The following is a 24317-nucleotide window of genomic DNA, read 5'->3' as shown; positions in this document are numbered from 1 at the left end:
CCTGCGCAGTTTGTCATCTCCTAATGCTCCTTACTCACATCCCCTTCCACAGTGGCATACCTAGAAAGCACCTGAACATGCCATGCTAGTGGCCCCTCCCCATGCCCTCTGAAGCCATTTCCAGACATGGAAGCAAAACGGGCGTGCCTGGCTCCAAAAAGGAGGGGGAGGGGCCACTTGCATGGCACATTTAGGTACCTCCAAAACTTTACACCCCTTTAAGCTACGCCACCGCCCTTCCAGTTACACCCCCTCTGTCTCCAGCAGTGGCACACCCAGGGCTTCTGGCGCCCAGGGCAATGTCTGACACCACACAGCGTTATGACATCCCAATGGGGAAGCAGTTGGAGTGTGAGCAGGTGCTTGGCAGCTGGCAGGGTGATTTCACCCAACCAGCTGCTGACAAGGTGCATGTGCTCCAACTGCTTCTCAACGGGCAGGCAACCAAGGCATGCACCCTATTTTGCCACAGGGGCAGTACACCTCTGGTCACCAGGTCTAGTTGTTCTCTGCCTCTGGAGAGCAGGGGAAGAGATGACCTTGCTTCCGAGCCTAGGCTTCCATGCCTGACTGCTCCACCTAGCGCATATCCCTCAGCCCCCACTGCCCCACAAGCCCTTCCTCCTGTCCCCTCCAGGGTCAGTGCAGGAAGAAGATCTTCTTGTTCTTCTTCTTCCTCCTGCCCCCAAAGAGGATGTGCTTGAAGGCCCTGCGGAAGTCCTGGTTGAAGATGGTGTAGATGACGGGGTTGAGGGAGCTGTTGCAGTAGCCAATCCAGAAGAAGAACTTGAAGAGGGTCTCGGGGGTCTCGCAGGCCTGGCGGCAGATGCCATATAGGCTGTAGCTGAAGAAGAAGGGGAACCAGCAGAGCACAAAGACGCCCATGACCACAGCCAGCACGAAGGTGAAGCGCTTCTCCCGCGCCTGGTTGACCACCTTGCCCTCTTCCCGGGTGCTACCGGCGCGCCTCCGACGGCGCGAGGTGAAGAACTCCAAGGAGCGGCTGCTGGAGCGGGACAGGCGGCTGCCAGAGCGCTTGGAGGAGGGGCGCGGCCTCTTGCCCCCCTGGCCGCGGGCCTCCTCCTCCCGGCTCCGCCGCCGCCGGCTCTCGGAGGTGCTGCTGTCCTCCAGCTCCACGTCCTCCAGCGAGGCGCCCCTCCAGTGGCGCCCGTTCTCCCGGGGTGGGCTCCTCAGCGAGGCGGGGCCGCCGGGGCCGGCCCGCGGGCCGTTGTCGGCCTGCAGCGAGGGGGCGTCCGGCCCGGGCCGCTTGCGGGAGAGCGTCCTGGTGCGCAGCTTGGCCACGCGGTAGATGCGCACGTAGACCAGCAGCATGATGAGGCAGGGGGCGAAGAAGGAGCCCACGCAGGAGCAGAGGATGTACCAGGTCTGGTCGTTGAGGCGGCACTGGGGGCGTCCGCCCTGGCCCTGGCCCTGGCCCTGCGGGGGCTCCCAGAGCGGCGCCAGCAGCGGCGGGCAGGAGATGGCGGCGGAGACCAGCCACAGCAGCAGGATGACGGCGCGCACGCGGCGCGGGGTGCGCTTCTGCGCGTGCTCGACGGCGCGCGTGACGGACCAGTAGCGGTCCAGGCTGATGGCGCAGAGGTGCGCGATGGAGGCGGTGCAGAAGAGCACGTCCAGCGCCAGGTAGACGGCGCACCAGGCGCGCCCGAAGGCCCACTCGGCCATCAGCTCGTTGGCCAGCGAGAAGGGCATCACCAGCGCCGCCACCAGGATGTCCGCGCCGGCCAGCGACACCAGGTAGAGGTTCTGCGGCGCGCGCAGCGCCCGGCTGGTCAGCACCGCGATCACCACCAGCACGTTGCCGCCCAGCGTGAAGGCGATCAGCAGGCCCACCAGCGCCGCCAGGCTGGCCACCGCGCCCGGAGAGTAGGGCGAGGCCGGCGCGGGCGCGGGCGCCGTGGCCAGCAGCGCCAGCAGCGAGCCGTTGCGGGGCGCCGCGCTGCCGTTCGCCGGCGCCTCCATGGCCCCTACGGGAGCCCCGCGCGCCGCCCGGCCCCCATCCCCGCCGCACGTGCCGGGCCGGGCCCCTCCGCCGCGGACCCCTCGGGCGCCCCTCCGCCCGCCCGGCTCTGCCGCTCCTCGGAGCCGGTGCGCGACTCAGCCCCGCCGGAGCATGCCCAGTCGCGGCGCCACGGTGCGCTCCTCACGTGTGGGAGGCGGGCGGGAGGGGCGCGCGGGGCGGGGGGCGCGGTGGCCGCAGGCCGGCGGGATCAGCCCGCAGCCCCTCCCGCGCGGCCTCCGCCCTGCGGGGAAGGGGCTCGCAGCCCACTCCTCTGCCCACAAGCAGAGCCTTTGTGGCTTACTCCCGGGTAAGAGTGGCTCGCACTGCAGCCGCAGAGCCCAACCGATGCGTGTCTACTCAGAAGTAAGTCCCATTGTAATTAGTGTGGCTAGGATTGCAGCCTCAGAGCCCAGTCCTATGCATGTCTACTCGGAAGTTAGTCTCATTGTAGTTAGTGTGGCTTACTCCCAGGTAAGTGTGGCTAGCATAGCAGCCTCAGAGCCCAGTCCTATGCATGTTTACTCAGAAGTAAGTCTCATTGTAGTTAGTGTGGCTTACTCCCAGGTAAGTGTGGCTAGCATTGCAGCCTCAGAGCCCAGTCCTATGCATGTCTACTCAGAAGTAAGTCTCATGAATTGTAGTTAGTGTGGCTTACTCCCTGGTAAGTGTGGCTAGCATTGCAGTCTCAGAGCCCAGTCCTATGCATGTCTACTCAGAAGTAAGTCTCATTGTAGTTAGTGTGACTTACTCCCTGGTAAGTGTGGCTAGCATAGCAGCCTCAGAGCCCAGTCCTATGCATGTCTACTCAGAAGTAAGTCTCATCAATTGTAGTTAGTGTGGCTTACTCCCTGGTAAGTGTGGCTCGCATTGCATCCTCAGAGCCCAGTCCTATGCATGTCTACTCAGAAGTAAGTCTCATGAATTGTAGTTAGTGTGGCTTACTCCCTGGTAAGGGTGGCTCACATTGCAGCCTCAGGCTGGCACAGGTTGGTCGGAGTGATGCCCACCAGCATCCCTCGCCTGGCTGTGAGCAGAGGCAGGCAATGGGGTTGGGACCACCCTGGCAGAGGCACAGATGCCCGCCAGAGGGCAGCCTTGCAGCAGTCAAGGCTTGGAGGAGAGGCTTTGGCTGGGGACGCTCTCCGGGATCAGTGTCTTCTGAATCCGGACCAGCAACTGGGGACCCCTCTCAAGCCAAACCCTGAGGGTTCCCCCCATTTGCCAAGCCAGAGGCAAGAGGTGCATATGGAGGGGGAGGTGGCTGGGGGGCAACGTGGCAGTCCATTTTGGGACAATGTAGGGATCAGCTCAGCACCGCCGGGCTCTGCACGCACCTCTGTTTGCAAGAAAGATTGCCAAGAAGAGAATGGGGGGGTCGAGACGGAATGGGAAGAGGGTTAAGATCAGAGAGGAACCAGGCCGGCTGGCAGGAGCTGTGTAAAACCCCTTGATCTGACTCAGAGCTGCTCTGGCAGTCCGCTTAAGATGCTAAATAAGAATGAGAAGGCAGGGAGAAGTATCAGGAATGGGTGGAGGGGTCAGCCAGCCTATGGCAGTCTGGGGCCCTCTTCAGTAACCCAGGTGTTAAATGTTGGGGTAGAAGAATTTCTCTGGTTTCTGATGCTTTCCAGTTCCAAGACTTGTTGCTAGTGGTCTTTCCCGCAAGCGCAGGCAGACAGGCCTGTCAGCTTCCTGAAAGCAACATGTGGGCTGGGCCTCTCAGGAGCTGAGCAGCAACTTCTCCGTGCATAGAATCATGCCCGAAGGAACCTTGGAGGTCATCTAGATCAACCCGCTGTGCAATGCAGACAACTATCAATCAATCAATCAATCAATCAACAGTATTTATATACCGCTTTTCAACTAAAAGTTCACAAAGCGGTTTACAGAGAAAATCAAATACTAAAGGCTCCCTGTCCCAAAAGGGCTCACAATCTAAAAAGATGCAAATGAATACCAGCAGACTGCCACTAGAACAGACACCGCTGGGGTGAGGTGGGCCAGTTACTCTCCCCTTGCTAAAAAAAGGAGCACCCACTTGAAAAAGTGCCTCTTACCCAATTAGCAGGGGTCACTACTCTTGTGAGGACAACTAGGATGAAGAAATCAAAGTGCTCTGAGCCATATAAATGCTAAGAATTGTGATCTAACAATTCTAACAAATTCTAACGCTTTGTCTTTCTAACTCCCTGTCTTCTAACCTTAACCTTACCTTTAAAGCAACCTTAAATCAAAATTGAAAGTTAGCACCTAAGGGAGGTACATAGGGCTACTCTGAGCAGGAGCAGAGTCCTACTCGTGAGTAAGAGCAGCGTCCTACTCATGAGTAAGTGCCCAAGGGTCAGGCATTTAAATCAAAATTGAAAGTTAGCTGCACCTAAGGTAGCACTTAATCGAAGGAAGGGAGGAGGATAAAGTGAAAAGCAGGTTTTCTACTTGTTTAAATTAAACCTATACTTAACCCAGGTTAAACCTAATCTAAGTTAGAACATAACCTAAACAGGTCAGTAAATTGGGACACAGGATCTAGAGAGCAATAAATAATTAAACAAACCCAAATAAAAACTAGCTTGAGGTTACAAAAACAGTCCAGCCTAAGAGAACAGAACTAGGAGGGAAAGGACCTAGGAAGGGCCAATTCCCAAACCCATTAAGAGCCCCATTAGGCTAATCCAAGCAGTCCATTCAGGAGCCTGCAGAGTAAGTCACGCCCATCAGCAGCCATTTGCCTTCCTGAGCTTTTGTAAACTCACCTGGGAAGGCCAGCCCCCTTCCAATCAGGAAGGAAGGAGGGGGGAGGAGCCAGCCAGGAGTATAAAGCTAGGCAGGCCATCGCGTGAGGCTCTCTGCAGACGCGTGTGGCCTCTGGGAACCCAAGTGCCAGGTAAGGCACAAGAGTTTAGCATCTGGGCGAGTTCAGCAGCAGGGCGAGGAGGCCAGGGCCCCAGACACTGCCCTTCCTCTTCCCTAGAGAAAAGGGCTGCTATCCAGTGTACGGTTTTTAAAAGGACCCCTAAATAAAACAACAACAACAACAACAAAAAAGCTATGCAGTCAGACAGCCAGCAGCAGAGTGGGGGCTATCCAGTGTTCTGCATCGAGTGCCACATGTATGATTATATGCCTCTGGGGCATAAGTCATGGGTGTGTCCTCGGTGCAAGGAGCTCCAGGCTCTCAGGGAACGCGTCCGCTCCCTTGAAGCCTTGGTGGCCGACCTGGAGAAGCGCAGGCAGCCAGAGGAGGACCGTGGGGAGACTTCCGGGGACGATCAGGCTTCGTCCCAACCTCAGGCGTGCAGCTCCTCGGCTGCCCGGGTGGGAAGTCTCGGGACTGGAGGACGTCATCCTGGAGAGGAGGGAAACAATCCCCTAGGGGGGATCCCTTCTCCAGGGGATGGGCCCGTATCCGAGCGCACTCGGGATACTCCTCGGCGGGAGGGGGGTCGGGGCCTTCTTGTAGTGGGGGATTCGATTATTAGAAACATAGAGAGGGGGGTTTGCGACGGATGTGAGGACCGCATGGTGACTTGCCTGCCTGGTGCGAAGGTTGCGGACATCACTTCTCGTCTAGACAGGCTGGTAGACAGTGCTGGGGGAGAGGTAGCGGCTGTGGTGCATGTCGGCACCAACGACGTGGGCAAGTGTAGCTGGGAGGTCCTGGAGGCCAAATTTAGGCTTTTAGGCAGGAAGCTGAAAGCCAGGACCTCAAAGGTAGCGTTCTCTGAAGTGCTACCTGTTCCACGCGCAGGGCCAGCTAGGCAGGCGGAGATCAGGGGTCTCAATGCGTGGATGAGACGGTGGTGTAGGGAGGAGGGGTTTAGATTCGTTAGGCACTGGGGAACGTTTTGGGACAAGCGGGGCCTGTACAAGAGGGACGGGCTCCATTTGAACCAGAATGGAACCAGACTGCTGGCGCATAACATTAAAAAGGTGGCAGAGCAGCTTTTAAACTGATCCCTGGGGGAAGGCCGACAGGAGCCGAGGGGCATCCGGTTCGGGACTCCTCATCCCTATGGGATGAGGATGGGGAGGTTAGAGAACAACAAGACAAAGGCAGGGTAGGAGAAGAAATTGGGAAAGGTAGGGTGATGGGATGTGATAGACGGTTTGGCACAATGAGAGGATGCGGGGACAAAGGAGCGAATAAGCAGCCCATCCTGGGGCATTCCGTGTATAAATGCTTTTATGCGAATGCACGAAGTCTACGAGCAAAGGTGGGAGAACTGGAATGTCTGGTGACAAGGGAAAATATTGACATAGTGGGCATAACGGAAACCTGGTGGAATGCGGAGAATCAGTGGGATACCGCAATCCCGGGCTATAAACTCTACAGGAGGGACAGGCAGGGGCGTGTTGGAGGTGGGGTGGCCCTTTATGTTAAGGAAGGGATAGAATCCAGCAAAGTAGAGATTGAAGGTGGGTCCGACTCCACCGTAGAATCTCTGTGGGTTAAATTACCAGGCTTGAGCAGCGATGTAATACTGGGGGTGTGCTATCGTCCTCCAGACCAGAAATCTGATGGGGACCTTGAAATGAGGAAACAGATCAGGGAGGTGACAAGGAAGGATAGGGTTGTAATCATGGGGGACTTCAATTATCCTCATATTGACTGGGTCAATTTGTGTTCTGGTCACGATAAGGAAACCGGATTTCTTGACGTGCTAAATGACTGTGGCTTAGATCAGCTAGTCACGGAGCCCACCAGAGGACAGGTGACTCTGGATTTAATTTTGTGCGGTACGCAGGACCTGGTTAGAGATGTAAACGTTACTGAGCCATTGGGGAACAGTGATCATGCTGCGATCCGTTTTGACGTGCACGTTGGGGGAAGAATACCAGGCAAATCTCTAACAAAAACCCTTGACTTCCGACGGGCGGACTTCCCTCAAATGAGGAGGCTGGTTAGAAGGAGGTTGAAAGGGAGGGTAAAAAGAGTCCAGTCTCTCCAGAGTGCATGGAGGCTGCTTAAAACAACAGTAATAGAGGCCCAGCAGAGGTGTATACCGCAAAGAAAGAAGGGTTCCACTAAATCCAGGAGAGTGCCCGCATGGCTAACCAGCCAAGTTAGAGAGGCTGTGAAGGGCAAGGAAGCTTCCTTCCGTAAATGGAAGTCTTGCCCTAATGAAGAGAATAAAAAGGAACATAAACTGTGGCAAAAGAAATGTAAGAAGGTGATAGGGGAGGCCAAGCGAGACTATGAGGAACGCATGGCCAGCAACATTAAGGGGAATAATAAAAGCTTCTTCAAATATGTTAGAAGCAGGAAACCCGCCAGAGAAGCGGTTGGCCCTCTGGATGGTGAGGGAGGGAAAGGGGAGATAAAAGGAGACTTAGAGATGGCAGAGAAATTAAATGAGTTCTTTGCATCTGTCTTCACGGCAGAAGACCTCGGGCAGATACCGCTGCCCGAACGGCCCCTCCTGACCGAGGAGTTAAGTCAGATAGAGGTTAAAAGAGAAGATGTTTCAGACCTCATTGATAAATTAAAGATCAATAAGTCACCGGGCCCTGATGGCATACACCCAAGGGTTATTAAGGAATTGAAGAATGAAGTTGCAGATCTCTTGACTAAGGTATGCAACTTGTCCCTCAAAACGGCCACGGTACCAGAAGATTGGAGGATAGCAAATGTCACGCCTATTTTTAAAAAGGGAAAGAGGGGGGACCCGGGAAACTATAGGCCGGTCAGCCTAACATCCATACCGGGTAAGATGGTGGAATGCCTCATCAAAGATAGGATCTCAAAACACATAGACAAACAGGCCTTGCTGAGGGAGAGTCAGCATGGCTTCTGTAAGGGTAAGTCTTGCCTCACAAACCTTATAGAATTCTTTGAAAAGGTCAACAGGCATGTGGATGCGGGAGAACCCGTGGACATTATATATCTGGACTTTCAGAAGGCGTTTGACACGGTCCCTCACCAAAGGCTACTGAAAAAACTCCACAGTCAGGGAATTAGAGGACAGGTCCTCTCGTGGATTGAGAACTGGTTGGAGGCCAGGAAGCAGAGAGTGGGTGTCAATGGGCAATTTTCACAATGGAGAGAGGTGAAAAGCGGTGTGCCCCAAGGATCTGTCCTGGGACCGGTGCTTTTCAACCTCTTCATAAATGACCTGGAGACAGGGTTGAGCAGTGAATTGGCTAAGTTTGCAGACGACACCAAACTTTTCCGAGTGGTGAAGACCAGAAGTGATTGTGAGGAGCTCCAGAAGGATCTCTCCAGACTGGCAGAATGGGCAGCAAAATGGCAGATGCGCTTCAATGTCAGTAAGTGTAAAGTCATGCACATTGGGGCAAAAAATCAAAACTTTAGATATAGGCTGATGGGTTCTGAGCTGTCTGTGACAGATCAGGAGAGAGATCTTGGGGTGGTGGTGGACAGGTCGATGAAAGTGTCGACCCAATGTGCGGCGGCAGTAAAGAAGACCAATTCTATGCTTGGGATCATTAGGAAGGGTATTGAGAACAAAACGGTTAGTATTATAATGCCGTTGTACAAATCTATGGTAAGGCCACACCTGGAGTATTGTGTCCAGTTCTGGTCGCCGCATCTCAAAAAAGACATAGTGGAAATGGAAAAGGTGCAAAAGAGAGCGACTAAGATGATTACGGGGCTGGGGCACCTTCCTTATGAGGAAAGGCTACGGCGTTTGGGCCTCTTCAGCCTAGAGAAGAGACGCTTGAGGGGGGACATGATTGAGACATACAAAATTATGCAGGGGATGGACAGAGTGGATAGGGAGATGCTCTTTACACTCTCACATAATACCAGAACCAGGGGACATCCACTAAAATTGAGTGTTGGGCGGGTTAGGACAGACAAAAGAAAATATTTCTTTACTCAGCGCGTGGTCGGTCTGTGGAACTCCTTGCCACAGGATGTGGTGCTGGCGTCTAGCCTAGACGCCTTTAAAAGGGGATTGGACGAGTTTCTGGAGGAAAAATCCATTATGGGGTACAAGCCATGATGTGTATGCGCAACCTCCTGATTTTAGGAATGGGTTAAGTCAGAATGCCAGATGTAGGGGAGAGCACCAGGATGAGGTCTCTTGTTATCTGGTGTGCTCCCTGGGGCATTTGGTGGGCCGCTGTGAGATACAGGAAGCTGGACTAGATGGGCCTATGGCCTGATCCAGTGGGGCTGTTCTTATGTTCTTATGATCCCCCTTGTGGAGTACTTTGCTTTTCATTGTCCTATGCACGTGGACCCTAAAACAAATTCTCAACCTTCTTGCACAATTCAGTTGGTTCATTAATTATTTAATATGCTGCCAGACTTGTTTCCTATTGTTGTGGAGTTGTGCTGTGTCACTCTTGTATATGTTCACTGTTTTATTGGTACTTATGGTTTTAAAGTCTGTACCGGAAGGGAAAGGTGGAGTGTATGCATTTTAAATAACATAAATACATAAGAACATAATATAAGCCCTACTGGATCCCAGCTTGGGGGGGGGCAGCCCTTGGGAATCAATGCTGAAATCAAAAATTTTGACCTATCTGTGATAGGGGAGCTGCATGATTTGAAATCATGTTTATATAGAATTGCAGTATGTGAGAACGTAGCTAAAGGCCCATACAACAAGCAGACAAAGGCATAAAAGGCAGGCAGCCCAATCCAACGCTGCCCTGATGCCTGTGCTGTGTGTTTCTTTACTCTAATTAGTAACGGGCACCTGCGAGGAGGCCAGATCCATCCCATCAATGCTGCAGATCAACTCCCAGCTGCTGGCAAAGGACAGGTAAGTGCCAAAAGGTACAAGGTTGTGGGAAGGGTGGGGGGGGGGCATGGGGGAAGCATTCCTGAGGGGTGAGGGCAGGAGAGGGTGGAGTGGGGGTGGGACAAGCCCAGGAGGAGGTCTCCTCTGCCGAATCCTGTCTCCTCCCAGGCTTGAATGCCCGACACTGGGTTTCTCAACCCTGCGCCATCTGAATAGCCATTGAGCAGGCTGCGATTTGCTCATGGTAAAGGAACAAATGTCCCCTTCCTCTGAGGAGACCACAGCAACACAGGATGCAACAGGAGTCATTTGGTGCCGCTGCTCCTGTGCTGGGTAGGATCAGGCTCTGAATTTCAGCAAGAAAACTGGGACAGGTAGAAACAGAGCAATACAGTGGCTGATTGTAACCGTGGATAATACACTCAAGTAGGAAGCTGTGCTTTGCCAATAGCAGAAATGGTTGTTGTTTTTTTAAATGATCCCCAAGAGGGTATGAACTCAAGAGGGTGGGCAATTTGATGTGGGCGGCACTATTCCTCAGGTGACCTGACCCCCAAGCCATTCAGGAGGAGGAAGGGGCCTGTGTGTTTCGAATGGAGGTGAAGATGCCATGATGTATGCTCTGGGAGTCTGTGGCTCATAGGTTGATTTTGCTCCCTGGGTTGGAATATTTTTCAGCCTCTCTTGCAAAGCTGGGCGATCCGGTAAGGGGGAAGATGAGGGCAGGTAAGCTGGGGCTGTCCACACCTCCTGCTCGCCTCCTGTAAACAACACACTTTTCCAGTGTCCTAACTAACCACCAGTGGTGGTACCAGGGAAAAGATAGGGGGTTGCCGGAAAGGGCAGAATATTTTCCTGGAGCAGGGAGCTTTGTCACAGTCTGAACTAGCCTAGATGCTCATGAACCTTTTATGCCTGCATAATGAAGAAGGAACAACAGAGCAGTTCAGCCAATAGACAGCTGCAAGGGTGGCCAGAGACATGCATAGATTGGATGCCCCCTCCATTATTACCGAAAGGCATACACATGCCATGTGAATTTGACAATTAATTTCAGGCACTTAGGATCCGTTTTTGATCTGGGTTTTGGCTCCGGAAGCATTCAAAGGGTCTTATTTTTGACTTGTTTATTTTTTTCAGACTGTTAGAGCCATGCTTTCCAAATTGGGGGGGGGGGGGTGGGACATGATAGAGGTGGTTTTTCCAAAAACACAAAACAAAACCCATGGTATGTTATTCTCTCACCTCTACAAAGAAATAGCCAGAAGAAGACAGCTCAAAGAAGGAAGCTCAGGCTGAACCTGGTCACGAAGATGGTCACCAGCCCTACTCAGTATCCTACGGTATATGCAGATATGGGAAGAAAAACATACATGGAAACAGAAGATACAAGTAGCTTAGAGAGCAAGAGAACCAAGAAGCATGTAGCAAACACAACTAGATAACTTTCAGCTAAAGTCAGCAGTTGCAGGACCAGTCCACTGATCTCAGAACAAGCAGAGGTTTTAAGCAGAAAGGAGGTAAAACAATGCAAACAGGCTTGGTTCCTCACAGAGTAAGGACCCCTGAATAGTGCTGGCTCTGCAGGGAAGCCTCACATGTGCAGGCCCTGCTGGACTAGCCGAGAGCCTGGGTTCCCACTTGGTGTAACCTGAGCTGAAGGAACAAGAACTCCCAACTGCTGTATGATGAGGACAGACCAGCAAACAGAACCTAACGGTTTGTCACAGCTGATACATGGCCCTTTTCAATACCTGGGGCTCTTCCACTCTGATCCCCAGAGAGTGGCTCTCCCTGTCTTGCCCGGTCAGAAGCGTGGAGAAGAGAGAGCAAAAATCTCCTCCAGCCTGGTGACCTTCTCCTTCTGGCCCCATTTCCCTGGCTCTCTAATTAGTTAGCTCCCCTTGGAACCTGGAGCACCTCCAAATTTGAAAGCAAAATCCTCCCTAATGAAATACAGCTGTAACTGTTTCTGCACATCGGCCTAAAAAGGAAAGGTGTCTGTGTGGGTGGGAATGGAACGGACCCCCATGTGTCATGAGCTCGGTCCCCCAGGGGGCCAGAGACTGGCCTGCTTGCTTGCCCTGTGTGCGCTTGCTTTGTCTCTCTTCTGCAGAATAAAACTAACCGCATGCAAAAGTTCAAACCTGTTGTGTTTTTTAAATTTTATTTTTATTTTGTGCTTATTTATTTATTTATTTAGCTAGCTGCACCAAGCACAAACCACAAGCCCCCTGGGGCACTGGAAGTTCTCTGTGGAAGAACGGAGAAAGAGAGAAACAGCCCTTTTGCAATGTGTATGGCGGTGGTAAAGGGAGACGTCTGAGGACTGCAGTTGCGGTTGCATAACTGGCAAAGGAGGAATCCGATGAATTACTTCCCAGGAAGATTGGAAGGCTGCCATCCTGCAGCTTGGGGATCAATGGGGCACCGGTGTGGGCATCCCACTCGAGCAGTTTGAAACCTGCAGCCTGAACTTGCTGGATTTTGCAATGAACTGAACAGTCATTGCAGGCCATTCAGGTAACTGCAGATTGATGCAGTGGCTGCCCTGAGAGGGGTGGCTGGAGCAGAGCAGCTTTGCTTCTTGTCTTACTCAGGCAGCTTCTCCCACCCACCTTGTTACGTGAAAATCCCCTTTTCCCTTCCAAGTTGTGATTTTTATATCTGGTTATGTTATTTTGGATCATACAGACCAAGCAAGCAGGCCACTTCCCCCCCAGCACATGTTTCCAAAGGCCCTGGTCAAGCTACAAGCACATGAATTACACAACTCCCATTTCCTTGCAGGTCAATGTATGCATTGTATTGTTTTAACCTAATCACTGTGCCTCCTGATCCAATCATGCATATCCAAACACCTTAAAGGAGGAGGACTTTGGCAGCAAAGTCTATCACCTATTGTTAACTAAATCAAGCACATCCTGACTCCAAAATCCAGTAGCAACAGGAAGCAAGCTACTCCCCCCTCCCCCAGAGTCAGGCTTTGCTGATAGCTGATTTCTGGACCCTTCTACCCTTTGTTTTACATACTCCACGTGTACCTGTGTGTATACTGAGCATGCGCATCTAAACCAGCACTACGACACATCCGGGTCATTCTAGGTCAGACACAACCCCTTTAAGAGAGAAGCTCCAAGCACATGTCTCTCTCTTTCTGGCTGCCCTCCCAAGGGAGTGGTCCTACATAGAACTCTTCCCCCAGACAGGTAAATATATCTTACGTCTAAAACTCTTTCCCTTCCATCCTACCTATTTCTCCCCTTCTTCCCCCATCCTTAGTCAGCAAACTGGGTTTAGCAGATTAAGGAACCCCTAAAATCCTTCCCTACAACCTATCTGTTTCTGAATTCCTTTTCGGATGCACCAAACACATAGCACATGCAACCACCATAAAACTAGGTACATTTTTCAAGTACTAGAACCAAGAAATGTGTATTATGTTTACCTTGGTGTGTTTTGTAATAAAAATATAATCTTTGATTGAAAGTTACCTTTCTCCCAGTCTCCTCTTTAAGCTAGACAAGGGATCTCTTTGCTTTATGCTGTCTTGTTATCCAGCCTGCGATCCTAAAAGTTTCCAAAAGGCTAATATACTAATTCCCCTAAACAAAACAGCCCTTTTTGGTAACAACCTGCCCACCCCTCCACTTCCCCTTGCCCCAATCCCCTGGAATGGAGTGGTCCAACCCTCCCCAGGGCACATGAGGAGACCATGGGATGTGGCTGAGACTCCACCCACACAGGTGGGTGGCCCATGGTGTGAGTTGTAAGAATGGAAGTGTTCTTACAGGAAGCTAGAAGCTCTGGAGGGCTGAACAGAGGTACCACTGCAGGACTTTCTCCTGCACTCCCCCCCCCCCTTTGTGGGCACTCAGAGCAGCTACCCACTTCTTTTACTTTTTTCCCAGGTGGATCAAGCAAGCAGATCAACATAAGGAACCCTGCTGGATCAGGCCAAAGGCCATCCGGTCCAGCTTCCTGTGTCTCTCTGCAGCCCACCAGATGCCTCAGGGAAGCACACAAGACAACAAGATACCTGTATCTTGTGGCAAGTAAATGGATAAAGTGAGTGGATTTTTCCAGGTGGCCAGTGGAGAGGGCAGGCAGCAGAGTATATTCACTCCACTTATCTCTGGCTCTGGCCCCACAGTGCTAGGTTCAGAGAGATAGTTGTCCAGCCACACCATCCTCTTCCTGCACCCGCCTGGGTATTTTTGAAGCTAGCACGCTTTGGTGGCCGGCCCTGTCCTCTCCGACTCTCCTTACTTTTGAAGCTTGAACTCACCTTACTTTTAAGGAAGACTCGAGCAGATATTTGGGGAAGCGTGCCCCATTTCCATGCCGGGTCTCACGGCATTTCCTTACTGTCTTATTTCTGACCTACTCTTAACTGTCAGTGGGATGGAACCTGGAACTCAGAACACACAGGTGTATGGAGTGTGGGGTGTGTAGGGACTGAATGCTCAAATGTGTGTACAGTGCATTCACGCCATGCTGGGCACAAAACTATGATTCCCTTGGTGCGGCCTCACTATGGAAGCACTGAGTGTATATGCACAAGAACATCCATGGCCTCCATGTTGTTGCAGCTCACACCACACAAATCAGGCTTTCCTCACTGCTCCTACTCTCCCAGGTGACCTAATGGTGCCATGATTCCAAAATGCTACTTAAATGTAGCTTTAAGAACATAAGAGCCTTGCTGGATCAAACCAAAGGTCCATCTAGTCAAGCTTCCTGTATCTCACATTGGCCCACCAGAGACCTCAGGGAGCACACAAAACAACAAGATACATGCATCCTGGTGCCATTCCCTTGCATCCTTAGGCCTTCTGAGATAACCTAGTTCTAATACCAGAGGTTGCACATACCCATCATGCCTTGTAACCTATGATGGACTTTTCCTCTAGAAATCTGTTGAATTCCCTTTTAAAGGCATCTAGGCCAGACACCATCACCACATCCAGTGGCAAGGAGTTCTGCAGATAATTACATCCAGTAGCACATCTGCCTTGGTGCTGAGAGCACTAGGAGGAGAGCAGCTAATCTTTGCTTCTAAGCATTTTTGCAGTAGGGCCAGGTTTCTGGATAACTGAACTCATTGAGAAACCACTTGAGTTCCAGATCAGGCATATAATTGTACAGTATTTGCCAGTGGCGTAGCTGGAGGGGGGGCGGAGCACCCAGAGCGGGCAAGCGGCCCGTCCCTTCAGAGCTGCTGCCGGCGTGGGGGAGCGAAACGGAGTCATCCGGCTCCATTTTGCTCCCCCTGCCAGGAATGGCTCCAAAGGGACCAGCCGCTTGCCCACTCTGGGTGCGCCGCCCCCCCTCCAGCTATGCCACTGGTACTTGCTTAATATGTAACTCTGGGCCAGTTCTGCTTTCCAGCCTTAGTTTGCCTCCTGCAATGTGACCTGCCCCAAGGGGTTTGTGTGTGGCTGAATAATGCATAGATGTGCAATGCACTTTTCATGTGGCATATTCTGTGGAAATAGGTAATCAACACTTCAGTGATGTCAGCGTATTTTGCTCTTTTCTGCTGTTTACTTGGGGAGGTTTGGGGGGGGGGAGAGGCTGTGCTTGAGGACCCTGAGGCTTTGGGATATACATCACAAGAGTTCCAGAGGGCGTCATTTCCTATACAGCCCTCCTTAAAAGAAACCTGCTGATTCCAGTTCAGCTCAAAATTCCACTTTCTTTAATAAGCTTTTCAAAGGGTTTCTTTCAAATGCGGCAAAATAAACAGCTTGATCCATTTCCTCGGGGGCACCGAGTGGCACAGAAGATTAATCTGAGATGCGATCGCCTGCTAAAAAATCCATTTTCACTCATGAAATGAATCCGGTAGTTTGGTTCATAACTCTTGCATAAAACAACAAAGAACATTTGACTTGGAGTCAGTCTAGACTCAGATGTGAGTCCACTTGGGTGTGAATGAGGAGCCTGGAGATAATTGTCATTGTAGCTTCATTGCACATACTGGGCTCCCACATGTGCAGAAGCTTCCCTATGTACATTGATCTGCAGAGCACAAAGCTCCAGCCTTCATCTGGAAGTGGAACATGCTGCTTACACAGAAGCAAATTTGTTCACAGGAGATGCACCGGAATCCCAGAGAACTCTGAACTGGACGCCAGAAAAAAGGCATTTAGCCTGCACTGGTTATCTGTACGCCTCTAGGTTCAGTTAAAGGTGCTTTTTGTTTGTTTTGTTTTTTTGTTTTACCTTCTGAGCCCTGTACAGTTTGGGACCTGGGTGCCTTCTCCTAATCGTGCGCCATCCCAATACACTGAGACCATCATCTAAGGCCCTGGTTTGGTGTCCGGTTTTATCAGAAGTGAAACTGGCATCCACAAGAAGCAGGGCCTTCTTGGCACTGGCCTCTTTGGAATGCCCTCCCCTGAGAGGCCAGGCATGTTTCTGCAATTTTTACAGCAGCTGGTTAAGACCTGGGGCTGTTCAGGCAAGTGTTTGCTGTGTTGTTCTCATGGTTGGCTGTGCATTAGTTGCTGCTGTTGATCTTTTTATTTGTCCTCCTTAACTTGTAATTTTGGTTGTGTTGTTTGTCTTTTATACACCACCCTGGGTCCTTCTGAAGAAGGGTGATACAGAAGGTATTTAAGATTTATATACTGTACAGGCACCCTGTCTTTTAGCGTATGAGTTATCTGAAGCTGGGATGGAGCTTGTTAGAAACCACAGTTAATAATAATAATAATAATAATAATAATAATAATAATAATAACTTTATTTTTACCCCGCCTTTCTCCCCGAAGGGACTCAAGGCGGCTTACAAAATATTAAAAACATAATTTAAAAACAAATAAAAACATATTAACACATCATAAAAAACAGCAGTCAGAGTAAAAAAATAGGTAAAAAGAGCATAGAGCAGCAGCAAGTCATAAAAGAATCAGGCCTGTAAAAAATATTAAAAGATGTTAAAAAGATGTTAAAAGGCCGAGAACTCAGAAGGCCTGTTTAAACAGAAGGGTCTTCAGGCCTCGCCGAAAGGTCTCAAGAGAGGGAGCCATTCTTAAGTCAAGGGGAAGGGAGTTCCATAGCGTTGGTGCCACTACTGAGAAGGCCCTATTTCTTGCAGCCGCCCCACGTACCTCCCTAGGCGGCGGCACTTGTAAAAAGGCCTTCCCTGATGACCTGAGAGGACGAGCTGGATTGTACAGGAGCAGGCGATCTCTAAGATACCCTGGTCCAGAGCAGTATAGGGCTTTAAAGGTCAATACCAGCACCTTGAATTGGGCCCGGAAACGAATGGGCAGCCAGTGCAGCCGCTGGAGAAGCGGACTGACAGAGTCAAACCGCCTACCTCCAGTAACCATACGGGCTGCCGCATTCTGCACTAGTTGCAGTTTCCGAACCGTCTTCAAGGGCAGCCCCACATAGAGCGCGTTACAGTAATCTAATCTCGATGTCACCGAGGCATGGATCACCGTGGCCAGGTCTGCACGATCCAAGTACGGCCGCAGCTGGTGCACCAGCCGAAGCTGAGCGAAGGCCCCCCTTGCCACAGCCGCCACCTGGGAATCCAGGAGCAGCTGCGAGTCCAGGACCCCCAAGCTGCGGACCCTGCGAATGCCAGGTCGGTGAATAATAAAACCTGCATCATCCGGGATTTAATCCTGGATGAGAAAGCCGACTTGGTATGTATTACGGAGACCTGGTTGGACATGGCAGGAGGAGTTAGTCTCTCTGAACTCTGTCCTCCAGGTTTCCAGGTGTTGCAGCAGCCAAGATTGCAGGGACGGGGAGGGGGAGTTGCAATGGTCTATCGTGAGTCCATCTCCCTTACCAGGTGCCCTGTCCAACAGTTTGCTGGGTTCGAGTGCCTGCATGTTGTGTTGAGAGGGCCGGACAGGATTGGGATTCTGTTGGTGTACCGCCCGCCCTGCTGCCCAACAGTCTCCCTGCCTGAGCTGACTGGGGTGATCTCGGGGGTGGCATTGGAGGCCCCCCGCCTATTAGTGCTGGGGGACTTCAATGTGCATGCCGAGGCCCCTGCGTCAGGTGCAGCTCAGGATTTCATGGCCGCCATGACAACCATGGGCCTGTCCCAGAAGATCTTGGCCCCAACACATACTGCAGGACACGTGCTGGACCTGGTGTTTACAGCTGGGCATGGGGGCAGTGATCTGGACGTAGAGATCAAGATCACTCTGTTGTCATGGACAGATCACTTCCTGGTAAGGTTTAGGCTTGTTGCGACTTCCTACCTCCGCAGAGGCAGGGGACCATTTTCTATGGTCCGCCCCGGAGGCTAATGGATCCTGAAGGTTTCCTGAGGGCTCTGGGGGATTTCCCCACTGCCAAGACTGGCGTCTCATCTGAGGCCCTGGTTGACCTCTGGAATGGGGAAATGACCAGGGATGAGATGACCAGGGAAATGACCAGAAATGACCAGTGGATGAGATTGCTCTGGAGCGACCTCTGCCACGTCGCAGACTCGGAGCGGCTCCTTGGTTCACTGAGGAGCTGCGAAGGATGAAGCGGCAGGGCAGGCGTCTAGAGCGACGATGGCAGAAAACTCGGGATGAATCCGATCGGACACGGAGTAAAGCCCATTACAGAGCCTATTCCGTGGCGGTGGTAGCAGCGAAGAGATCATTCTTCTCTGCTACCATTGCGTCTGCTGACAACCGTCCGGCAGAGCTGTTCCGTGTGGTGCAGGGCCTCCTCCATCAGGCCCCCCCAGTAGACCAGGAGGAATACATGGTCAGCCGCTGTGACGTGTTTGTGCAACATTTTGCAGATAAAATTGATCGTATTCGTCACAACTTGGATGCCACATTGACAGTGTCTGACGATGTCCCCTTGGCAACTGCTTGTCCTGTGTTGTGGGATTCTTTTCAGCTTGTACAACCTGAGGATGTGCAAGGCCTTGGAGTGTGAGGCCATCTGCCTGCCTGCTCGACCCTTGCCCAGCTTGGTTGATAAGAGCTGCCCGGGGTGGGCTGGCTGAGTGGACAGTGAGGGTGGTCAACTCTTCCTTGATGGAGGGGACGTTACCACTCGCTCTGAAATGGGCGTTGGTTCGCCCTCTCCTGAAGAAGCCCTCCCTGGATTCCACTGTGTTGGATAACTACCGGCCAGTCTCCAACATCCCGTTTCTGGGCAAGGTAATTGAGCGGGTGGTGGCGTCCCAACTCCAGAGGGTCTTGGATGAAGCGGATTATCTGGATCCTTTTCAATCTGGCTTCAGGCCGGGCTTTGGGACGGAAACCGCCTTGGTGGATGACCTACGCCGGGGACTGGACAGGGGGAGTGCGTCCCTGTTGGTCCCGCTGGACCTCTCGGCGGCTTTCGATACCATCGACCATGGTATCCTTCTGGGCCGATTGGCCGAGTTGGGAGCTGGAGGCACTGTTTTGCGGTGGTTCCGCTCCTACTTGGAGGGTCGGTCCCAGATGGTGGTGCTGGGGGATGCCTGTTCGACACCCTGGCCCTTGAGATGCGGGGTGCCACAGGGCTCAATTCTGTCCCCCATGCTATTTAACATCTACATGAAACCGCTGGGAGAGGTCATCCGGGGGTTTGGAATGGGGTGCCATCAATATGCTGATGACACCCAGCTCTATCTCTCCTTTCCTCCAGGTTCAAGGGTGGCGGTTGAGGGCCTGGAGCACTGTCTGGAGGCAGTGAGGATCTGGATGGGGGCTAACAAGCTGAAATTAAATCCGGATAAGACAGAGGCTCTCCTGGTTCGGAAATCCTCGATGCAGGTGCTGGACTATCGGCTTGCGCTGAATGGGGTTGCACTCCCTCATTAACACAGCAGCAAGCAGGTGAGGAAGCGGACTAGTGTGTGATGTTAGTGCAGGCTGTGGCTTTGCAGTCAAGCTCCACCCATCTTTTGCACAAGTTCTGTCCTCTACCTGCCAGGGTTCCTTTTCTGAATCTGGCCATTGCCATAAGGACCCAAGTAGGAATTTTCTTCATTCTTTCCCAGGATAAATGCTTAGGGGTGGGAGGTAGAGGGTGGGTGTCTTTAACTGGTATTATCTTTGGTGATAACAGCTGGTTAGCAGAACAGGGATGATCATGGGAAAAGCCACTGGTGACCATCCAAGGGCCCTCGTCAGGCAAAAAGGGACTTCTCATGGATCAGCCTCTCAGGACTTTGGGATCTGGGTGGACTGGGAATGGAGCCCCTTCTAGGTGACTCTCCCATGCTCAGTCAGAGCATTGGGGCCTGTGGGGATGGTGACTCCGATGAGACTTCCCCGACACAAGTAAACATGTGGCAAGGAGGATCTGTTACTCCTGGGCTTGAAGTCTGGGCTGCCGGTACAAGAAAAGAAGGGTGTCATCGCATTCATGAGTTGTACCTGCACTATAATTGACTTGCATATCCTGTGAATTGGTTAATAAAATTGCAGGCTTCCTGTGTCTCATCTCATTTCTAGGTGTGAGCACCGCTGTGGCACCATTAATACCGTGGCATTAATGTATCATTTTTTTGAAAACCCTTGGAAATATTAAAAGAATGATTCTTACACCTCTCCATCTCAAATGTAACATTGCAACCTGTCAGGGCAACTGATGCATAACTCTGAACACTGAAGCAATATTCCACACAGCCATGCCAGTTTAATTAACCGCCGGCCTCCAAGTGTCAGAGCTTGAACTGGTACTTAACTATAGATTTTTCTTTTGGATGTTAATTTAAATGGAAATTAATAAACTTCCAAGTTTTCATTAACTGTTCTACTTTACTGGAGCTGTTTTTTTACTTTTTAATGTCTTGCAGAGCAGGGAGCACAGACCAAATAAATGCACATGGACTAATATTTTAGCAAAATGAAGAAGATACATCACTGAATGCAGAGCTAAACATAGCTGGAAGCAGGTGTGGCCTGATGGGACATTTGCTGGGAACCCATGAGCCCACAAGAGCCCACAGCCATGGTTGGTCCAACCCCTGAGACAGCAAAGACCTAGCACTGCAGCTGCAGCCTATTACCACCAATGCACCAGGGACCCTGGAGAAGCTTGCCGGGCAATTGTGGGGAAGCAATGGCAGCAAGCAGACCACTTCTGGGTCATTTTACAATTCCCAGATGACCTGCCGCCCCATCAATGCTGCAACAGGAATTGCAAAAGAATGCTCGAGAATGAAAGCGGTGCGCACACTGCTGCCACCTGCACTTCTGTGATTCCCAGTAAGCCTCTCACTGGGTCCAGCTGAGAAAACTGGGGGACATGAGCAATAGATGGACACGAGGCCTTTTCCACTGCCACTGTGGCTATGGCTGGCGGTGTGGAGGAAGACTCAGGTCCACCTGCTGCCAAGTTTCCAGGCACTAGGAAGGAGTAACTAGTGCATGCGAGTGTTTTCCAAAGAATTGGGGAATGCACCGATGGGGGTTTCCACAGGGCTTTTGCCCAGCACCTCCCAAAAAGTAGAGCCACCACTGGCTCTTGTTGAACCTATTACCATCACCCAAAACTGAACTGCTCATTTTAACTTTATACCTGTACATCCACGTATCTCAGGCATTGGCAGACCGATCTTTCCTCCTCTATCTTTTTCTCCCCTGTTCCCCTCTTGTCTGTGATCCTTGGCTTTTTATTCTGGAAGCCTGGAGGCAGGACCTGTCTCTCATGTTCACCTATGTACGCCGCCTACCATCAGCGTTGCACTGAATTTTTGATGGACGTGCCCTGCTTTGGGAGACCATTTTTCCCCCTCTAAAATATGGACATAAAAATGTAACAAATAAGTAAAGCCCAGGCCAGATGCTGTAAAAGTCTCCTCTGCAAACATCCGAGAAGATGCCAGGGCATGGAGTAAATACTGGCTGATTCAGTGCAATCACGGTGACAGCTGCTGCTTTCCAAAAGGAATTCTTCCACACCAACCTCATGCAGGTCACTGCCAGTCAGTACGGTCACGCTGTGTTAGACATTATTTCCTCCATGCTGTCATGTTCATAAGGATGGATGCTCTCAGGGGTATTTGGTGTGTCTTGCTACAGCTGACCGAACCAGCCCTGTGGCTGTTTTGTGAGCCTGCGAGGAAACGGAAATGTTCAGGGGAGATCCCTTCATGTTCCCCAGTGTGGCAGTATCCTATGAAAACAGCAATGCCTCATCTTTCTACCTCCTTTAAATTAAATACAGGAGAGGTATGGCAGCTGTCCAGCTTCCTTGATTTAGCTGTTGCTATCATAATGATAAGAGAACTCTGTGGCACCTTCAGCTTCATCCTGAAGTTATTGCTCTGAATTGGTTTTATTCCCAGAATTTTGGAAAAATGATGCACTGCCCATGTCGTTTGCCACAGCATAGATCAAATAACGTGGCTGCCGTGTGCAGTCTAGACAATATATTTCTGCAACTTCCAAGCATTTCAGAAGATGACTGATGACAGAAATGAATAATTGAGTAGAGCGACTGTTTCCATTCCGCAAACAATAGCGGAGCAGCTTCATAAAAAGCTAGCCTTGGGGAATAGATGGACCCACTTTCACCAAGGCTTAAAGTCTCAAAGTCCATACACACATTTTGGTTAAAAAGTCCATGCACACACCCTACAAAGGCACTTTTGGATACTTTCTAGAATGAAAACCACCCTCCTTGGGTCCTTCCTCATTCTCTATTTCAGTTTTTTCTTTATAATTGGAGGTTTCTGGATTTTCCTTGAACAGAAATGAATGTTTCATCAAGATAATAAGGTTTAGGGTGCTATTCTAACCCCTGGGTTAGGCCAGCACAAGTTACTTGCACCGACCCAGGGGTGTCTTAAATGTGCCATAAGGAATGTTTGCATCAACTTAAGAGTTGGGGAGGCCGGCGCAAGGATCTCTGCACCAAATCTGCTCCTGAGGTGGCACAGATCTGAGTAGACCCGTTGGGGCTGCTTTGGCTCTCCCCAGGATAAGGGGGAAATTTTCTGAGCCCTGGCTGAGCCACAGTTGGCCTCAAACTTGGGCGGGATGCAGCACAGGCCCACTGGTCTGCCTGTTGCGGCGCAAGTTAGGATTGCGCTGCCCATCATCACAAAACATACATATTCCAGAAGACCACTGGAAACTGGCATCCTCCACAATCTTATGTGTGGATTCTGGGTTGTATTCATATTTTTCAACTAACAGTGGATGATCAATTTCTGTGGGCAGAGCCTAAGGACCACCTGCCCTGGCGATACACCAAGGGGGCAGCATGGCTCCACATGAGAAGCCATGTTTCCAAGGCTCCACCCTAGTTATGGAGGCAGCACTGACAGCTTCACAGCCCTTTTCCTTCTCCTGTGGAGACTCCACTTCAAGGGGCACTGGGGCAGTGTGTTACACCTCCATCGGTGGGGCATGATCTTCCCAGGTTTGAGATAAGCAATCATATAGAAGTATTTGAGTTAACGTTCACATTTTTGTCCCACTGCTATCTCTGGTCAAACAGGTTCTGCAGGTTTTTGAAGCGATGACAATCTGCAGACCCACTTCTCTGGTAGTGATAGGGGCACACGACCATCAGGTAGTGTTGCCCCTTTGATATTACCTTTAACATTCTGCAAAAACTGCAGTCTGTTTCCAAATCGAATGTGCTTGCAGGTATGAGGGCAAGACTGGAAGCAGCAACTGCAGCCTGACTGCAAAAATGGTACATGAGTAAGAACCGAGTAAGAAGCGAAAGCAATCTGCTACTGCTTCCTTGGCACTGCCACTTGGACTCAACTTGGCCCACAGGACTTACCAGAACATTACACCAAGCACAGCCCAGGCACATTTAGCCTTTGTAGAATGGGTCCACAAAGGGCAATAGCCAAAATATAGCTGCAAATAATGGGTGTAGGGGAAGAGCCAGCAGGCAGAGGAAATTATGTTCGCTTAAAAAAAAATGCCAGCTATATGTTTTAACCTGAAAGAAGGGAATGCACTGAAGAAAAAAGAAAATTTTTAAAAGGGTCCCTAAGATAAGAATGCATTACTATTGCAAAACAGGGAACCATTGCTAGTATTTTAGTGTGACATATGTGAGTGTAGTGTTTTAGTGTGACACGTGTGAGCCTCTGCACAAGTACCAAAATGTGTATGTTTCTAATGGCCCAGCTCTACGGGAGGGCCTTGAGCTGCCACAACTAGCATTCCTGCTAGTTCAAGGTCCTATTTGGCTGCTGAAAGCGAAGACAAGCCATTCAGCGCAACTGAGCTGCATCTGCAAGTGGCAAGAGGCCATGGCTGCATGCCAGTAATCCACCAACAACCCCCTGGAGGCCATAAGCCAGTGCAGGGGACAGGCGGGGTGGGTGGAATGGAGCGGGGTGGGGAATGGGGGAGAGATTGGCATGGAGTGGGGGCAGATTGAGACCATGAAGACAGTAAAAGAGTATTGAAGACATGAAGACAGTATTGAAGACCAGTTTCGTTGTTGGCAACCTTCAGTCTCGAAAGACTCTGGTATCGCGCTCTGAATGGTGGTTCTGGAACAGCGTCTAATGTGGCTGAAAAGGCCGATTCGGGAGTGACAATCCCTTCCACACTGGGAGCAAGTGCAGTCTGTCCCTGGTCTGTCTCCTTGGCTATGGGCCTTCCTTCTTTGCCTCTTTGCCTCAGACT

The 24317-nt window shown here is 51.2% G+C and overlaps 1 protein-coding gene across 1 annotated transcript; it reads right to left on the bottom strand.

The window, feature by feature from the left end:
* Positions 1 to 639: 639 nt before the first annotated feature.
* Positions 640 to 1983, bottom strand: ADRA2C (adrenoceptor alpha 2C). The gene has a single exon (XM_066632941.1). It carries the CDS (start codon positions 1981 to 1983, stop codon positions 640 to 642), a length of 1344 nt encoding a protein of 447 aa, XP_066489038.1.
* Between the last annotated feature and the right edge of the window lie 22334 nt (positions 1984 to 24317).

Source organism: Tiliqua scincoides, chromosome 6, assembly GCF_035046505.1.
Source record: "Tiliqua scincoides isolate rTilSci1 chromosome 6, rTilSci1.hap2, whole genome shotgun sequence".
Classification (NCBI taxonomy): domain Eukaryota; kingdom Metazoa; phylum Chordata; class Lepidosauria; order Squamata; family Scincidae; genus Tiliqua; species Tiliqua scincoides.
This window is presented reverse-complemented; position numbering and strand designations above follow the sequence as displayed.